Source organism: Vollenhovia emeryi, unplaced genomic scaffold, assembly GCF_000949405.1.
Source record: "Vollenhovia emeryi isolate VEMERY1.0 unplaced genomic scaffold, V.emery_V1.0 DF939187.1, whole genome shotgun sequence".
Classification (NCBI taxonomy): Eukaryota; Metazoa; Arthropoda; class Insecta; order Hymenoptera; family Formicidae; genus Vollenhovia; species Vollenhovia emeryi.
Window position 1 is genome coordinate 688,252 of NW_011967179.1, and position 5,824 is coordinate 694,075.

Below are 5,824 nucleotides of genomic sequence, written 5' to 3' on the forward strand. Positions count from 1 at the left end.
TTACCCCAGCCAGGATTCGAACCTGGGACCTCCCTACAATCCGTGACGGGTTGTAGGGAGGTCCCAGGTTCGAATCCTGGCTGGGGTAATATTTTTCGCAATAAGAATTTTAATTGCCAGATACGGTCAGTAAAAATCACTGAATATATAATTATTATTTTAAAAGAATAAAGTTGACCTTTGTCTTTTTTATCTTTATAAACGAAAAACCTATCGACATGAAATTTCACATCTCTAGTAATTATTCAACTTTTCTGAATTAATTTTCGATATCGTTTAAACTTTCACAAATACTCGCATAGATCTATTTACATGAGACATCCCGGATAGCGTTGAGAATTCGAAACAAATTTTGTGCGTAATATTTTTTCATGTGAATTTATGTATACTTTTCGCTTAGCAAACTACGACGCGCTGTTATTGCCGGTTTTGAAACGTAGTCTCGAACTGAAATTAAAACTCCATTTATAAGACATATCTGGCGATATACAATATCTCTCACGAATAGGTTGTTCTGAACAGAAAACTCTTTCCGATATCTCATCAGGTGTCGAAATTGCGAAAGGCACGTAACGCCAAGACTCTCTTTCTCGTCACATATTTATACTCGCTACTGAATCCCACAAACGTGTTTATCTGCGGTTTTTTTTAATTGAAAACGTTACATCTATTATCAGACACTGTAAGATTACTAAATATAAGTTTTTACTTAAAAAATGCTCCCAATTTCAACAACGTATTCAATTATAAAAATGTTTAAAAAAAATCCTTTAGCAAATGTATCTTCTTAAATAACCTAACTTAACCGAACATAAGCAAACATGTATGTTCAATAATTAAATCACTTTTTATCCTACAATCTCACCAACCGAATATCTGACAACGAGATAATATTCCAGGAATACTTATACGCAAAATATAATTTATGACCAATTAATAAATTATATTTAAATGTACTTTAGAATTAATGTAAAATACATAAGTTCGTAAAAATAATCATAATTGTAATAATATCACGTACAAATGGTTAGCTTCGTTAATATTATACCAGATTACATATTCTATATCCTATCGATGACAAACTTAACAATTTTTCATTCGATGCCGATCATGAGCTTTACTGTAGAACAAAATACAGATTTTAATTGTCAATTAAATTATTGTATAACGCAGCAGACTAAAAAAAGTTGAAAACCATCTTCCTGAAAGAATATCATTCAGGCGTACTTTACAACAGAAAATCTCACTCTAACTGAAATCGACAAATCAATCAATAGTTTAAAAAATAATAAAAAATTTGACATAAGAAAATCAATACTTACAATGCAAGAAAAAACTCGATAGATAATTATTTTAATATTAAGATAAAATTGAAAAAGTTATAAAAGTTACATTTTAATACAAATCAATAAAGTAAGAAAATTATCGAACAGTACAAGTTATTATTAAAAAAATTCTCAATTAAAATTATATAAAAATTTATTTAACACATATATTTACTGATTCAATGAACGAAATTAGACGAGGCATAAGAAAAATCGTGGATGAGATCGCTGCAAAAAAATAAAATTTCAAATTGCTGAACACATAATACAGTTATATTTATCTTATTTTAACATACATATATACTTACATATATACACATAAAATATATTATTTTAATTTTCTTTGTTTTTACTCTTTTCTAGTGGAATGAGATAAATTTTTAATATGGCACAGATAATTTTCCAATGCTAACAATTATATTATATTTTGCATACAATTTTTATTAGAGGTGTTTACACCTCACATCGTAAATATTCGAATACTGTTGTAATACATAAAAGCACAAACATTTTGTTAAACATATTATTTTACATCAATTAAACATACATTAAATGTTATCAAATTATAATAGTCTTAATGTTTTATTACTGAGATATGAGAATAGCGATATTGATGCTACATATATGTTCTTGATCCCTACATATATTTTGTTATATGTATACACGTACATAAATAAATATATTTTTTACTTTTATCTCCTTTTACATACACATATACACAAAATATATTTTTTAACTTTTTGTTTTTACTCTTCTAATAGAATGATATAAATTTTAAACATGACACAGCAATAATTTTCCAATGCTAACAATTACATTATACTATATTTTGCATGTAATTTTCATTAGAGGCTTTTACATCTCACATCGTAGATATTCGAATACTGTTGTAATATATAAAAGCACAAACATTTTGTTTTACATCAATTAAATGTATATTTATTATTGACACATTATATTATAGTCTTAATAGTTTTATTAATCAAACTTAGGTTTAAACCGGTGGCGTAAGATTTAAGTTACTTTAAATTTAAATATACAAGATCTATGGTAAAAATGTCATAAAAAGTTTTATGAAATATATATAAAATTAATCATTTTGTTAAATTTTACTAATATAATACACGTGCTATTGACAAATAATATAGTTATCTTAGGCCATTCGGAAAAAGCAGAACAGAATACCGGCCGGAAAACTTATCGTTGTACTAATATTACCAGATCACTGCTCTGCTTGACTGAATAAATATGTATATACTATACATTTTAGGAAATAAAAGGAGAATAAAATGTGAGTATATTCAAGATAAAATCAGATATAAAAATCACATCAGCCTTTGGAAAAATATCCCGCAGATAAGTTAACGGCCAGTACGACTTTAATGTCGTTTCATTCTTATAACTTACAGATTTACATTATTTCTAAGTAGAGATCTGAACCGGAATGATATTTCAATTCAATTACTAGAAATTTTACATATGTGTATGCTACGTCTCTCTATTTACTCGTGATTCACATATTGGTTAAGTTGCATTTATTATTGATTTAAATATTTATATAGCTGTTTCTGAGTAAATCGAATGATACCAATCCTATTTTCAATTTCGTAGACCAAGACGGACCAATAATGTAACTGAAAGATACCGAACACTGACCACAAATTTGAAAATAATCAAAATTTACGAATGCATATAAATTTTATGGTTAAATTTAGTAAAGAAATAATCATTTTGAAATACAGTTAATAAATAATTTAAGATGCAATTCGATCCAGAGCTCTGTTTATAAAGTTTACACAAAATCGATAAACGCTACATCACATATACATATATATACATTTACATAATTTACAAAGATTACTTCTTTACAAACATTTTCTCTAAAACAAAAAAGCTTGTTAGCAACCTGTGGTACTAAATCTAAAAAAAACCTATAATAAAAACCTGCTGTAAAAATAAAAATACTACATATGATGTACAATGTGATCGAAATGCATATTTATTAGAGGCATTTCGGTCATATGTACTTGCTATAGAAAAAGAAAGGAATCTTTAATAGGCTTATCTTCTCTAATTCGGAGATATATTCTACCTCGTTGGAGATATATCTACCTCTGAGAAAAAGAGAAGATAAATACAGAGTAAGCTTTCTCTTCTTGTGAATATCGGTATTTCAAAAGAAGGTAAATACAGTTCTTCATAAGAAAAAGCTTACTCTCCTTCCTCTATCGACCAATCACTAAAAGGTAAGACATAGTAGGACTATGGAAATAATTTTTTGTTTTCAGAATTTTAGGATAAAACGCTTTTTTCTTCTTCTTCTCCTTCTTTAGCTAATTGGTCAATTAGAGAGGCCGAGACAGTATGCGGTGATAGCGTGTCAGTGTCATCATCGTCAATAAATTTAATTAATGAACTATTCTCTGAGTCACTTAATTCAACGAAACTATCAGAGTCAGAAAAAATATAATATTGATTATCAAGAGCTCTTTCATAATAAGTATCTGGCAAAACATCAAGGTACGCTGGTAAAGAAGTGGTTCTTTTTATCTTCGGTATATAATAATAAGCTTCGTTCGTTCGCTTTATGATTTCATCGGTCAATGGTCGCATTTCTTTGTCATACGAAATGCATTCTTCCATAAGATTTCTGAGGTCCTTAGGTATATCACGACGCAGTAGTGTCAAATCAGGGTGCAATGCACCACGTCCTACGTTATATAAAATAAATAGCTTGTCAGTTTTAGGGCCATATGGGAAGACCTGAGTAAATAATTCGTACATTACAATACCATATGAATAAGTGTCACTTGCAAAACTATATGGATTTTCGTCGAATTTCATTCTTAGCACCTCCGGAGCCATCCATGGAACAGACCCGGCTAGCAGTCGTTCATGTCTCCTTAACTCCTCTTCGCGCTTGGTATCTTTTTCCTTTTTCTTCTTTTCTTTTTCATACTCTCGCCAATACAGAATCTTTTTCAACCTTTCAACCCTCTCCAACCAAGTCTCCTTTTTCTCTTTTACTTCGTCTCTCAATACAAGTGCAAGTCCAAAGTCACCGATCTTCGTGTGAAGCCCTCGGTGGAGAAATATATTCTTACTCTTCAAATCTCGATGTATAACACCTTGTGAATGTAGATAACCCAATCCTCTTGCGAGTTGTCGTAAAATTATGGTTATTACACACATTGCTAGTTTTTCTTCTGACTCGTACAAGCGCTCGTACAGAGTTGTATCGCACCATTGTGTAACGATTGCAAGAAAAGGTTTGCAAATGACTCCCATTAGTGCTAAGACATTTGGATGCGTAAGTTCACGTAAAATATTCACCTCGTGTTTAAAGTTCTGTACCTGTTCAGGTGTAGGTTTCTCGGTTTTCAGTGTCTTTACAGCAACAGACCCATGCCATTCGGCGTGAAAAACTTTACCGAAAGTTCCTGCATCAACTTCTTCACCGATTTCAATTTCGTCAGCCCTAGCTTCTACAAATACAATATCTTCTCCGCTAAAGATGCTATCCACTTCCGGATTGACTTCGCCTTTCTTCATTCGTTTAACCAATTTCCTGTATCTTCTCACACGTTTCCAATCTAACTTACCCTCTGCTGTATAAAGATCTAGGGCGTAGACTTGAGTTGACTTATCCGCCATATGGACATAAAGATTTCGTTCTCTCCATTCTAGCTTTTCTCTCTTTCGAGAGACCGACGGTACAGGAACAGGTCTCGGTGGAACTTGAACAAGTCCTGTCATTTTATTGCAAGCTAATAACCGTTCATAATAGGCTCTGCGGTTTTTCACATGTTCGCATAAAGTAGGCGCATGATATATACATTTTGGATGATATCTTCTATTGCATTCTGTACATATATATCCGTATAAGACAGTCGATCTACAATAATTACATATCCCTACAGTCACTGTGTTACTTAAAAAGTTATGTTTAAAGAGAACTGGAACAGGAGCTTGTTCCATAGTTTCCACAAATATTTCTTTGCATTGCAAAGTTGCAATCTGTGCATCCCAAGAAATAGTGAACATATTTTTTTGTTTTATAAATGCTGCACAGTCCTTCACATCTAGATGTCGGCGTTCCATAGATGTAGCCAGTGCCTGTCTTAAGGTAACTCCTTCCTCCACTCTTATAGTAGTATGTTGATTGTTTGGAAGATGTACCAGTAAAGTAGCAACTTCTTCTTCAACTACTTCAATCTCATCCTCCTCTGTTCCCATCTCCTCCAATTCTTTTACCTCTTCTATCAATTCCATTAGCTCCTCCAGTTCTTGTCTAAGCCGCATTTCTGTGCATTGCAATTCATGTAGTCTATTCGTTCCTGCTGTATATTCATTCATGAAATCTTTCACAGACCTAGGGTAACTCTCTATAACACCCAACCATTTTGCGATATGTGCTGTATAAACCGTCATTACTTTTTCTACATTCTCGATTTCATCATTCAACTCCTGTTCCCGTTCCTTAAGTTCTTCCATCGAAA

The 5,824-nt window shown here is 31.6% G+C and overlaps 1 protein-coding gene across 1 annotated transcript; it reads right to left on the reverse strand.

Moving 5' to 3' along the window:
• Positions 1-2,037: 2,037 nt before the first annotated feature.
• On the reverse strand, positions 2,038-5,819 carry LOC105562489 (serine/threonine-protein kinase A-Raf-like). Its single transcript, XM_012013369.1, has one exon. The coding sequence runs from the start codon at positions 5,817-5,819 to the stop codon at positions 3,618-3,620; it is 2,202 nt and encodes a 733-aa protein (XP_011868759.1). The 3' UTR covers positions 2,038-3,617.
• Between the last annotated feature and the right edge of the window lie 5 nt (positions 5,820-5,824).

Excerpts from the sequence above, each read along its gene's own strand:
- LOC105562489 (XM_012013369.1), bottom strand. The coding sequence starts at position 5,819 with ATGGAAGAACTTAAGGAACGGGAACAGGAGTTGAATGATGAAATCGAG.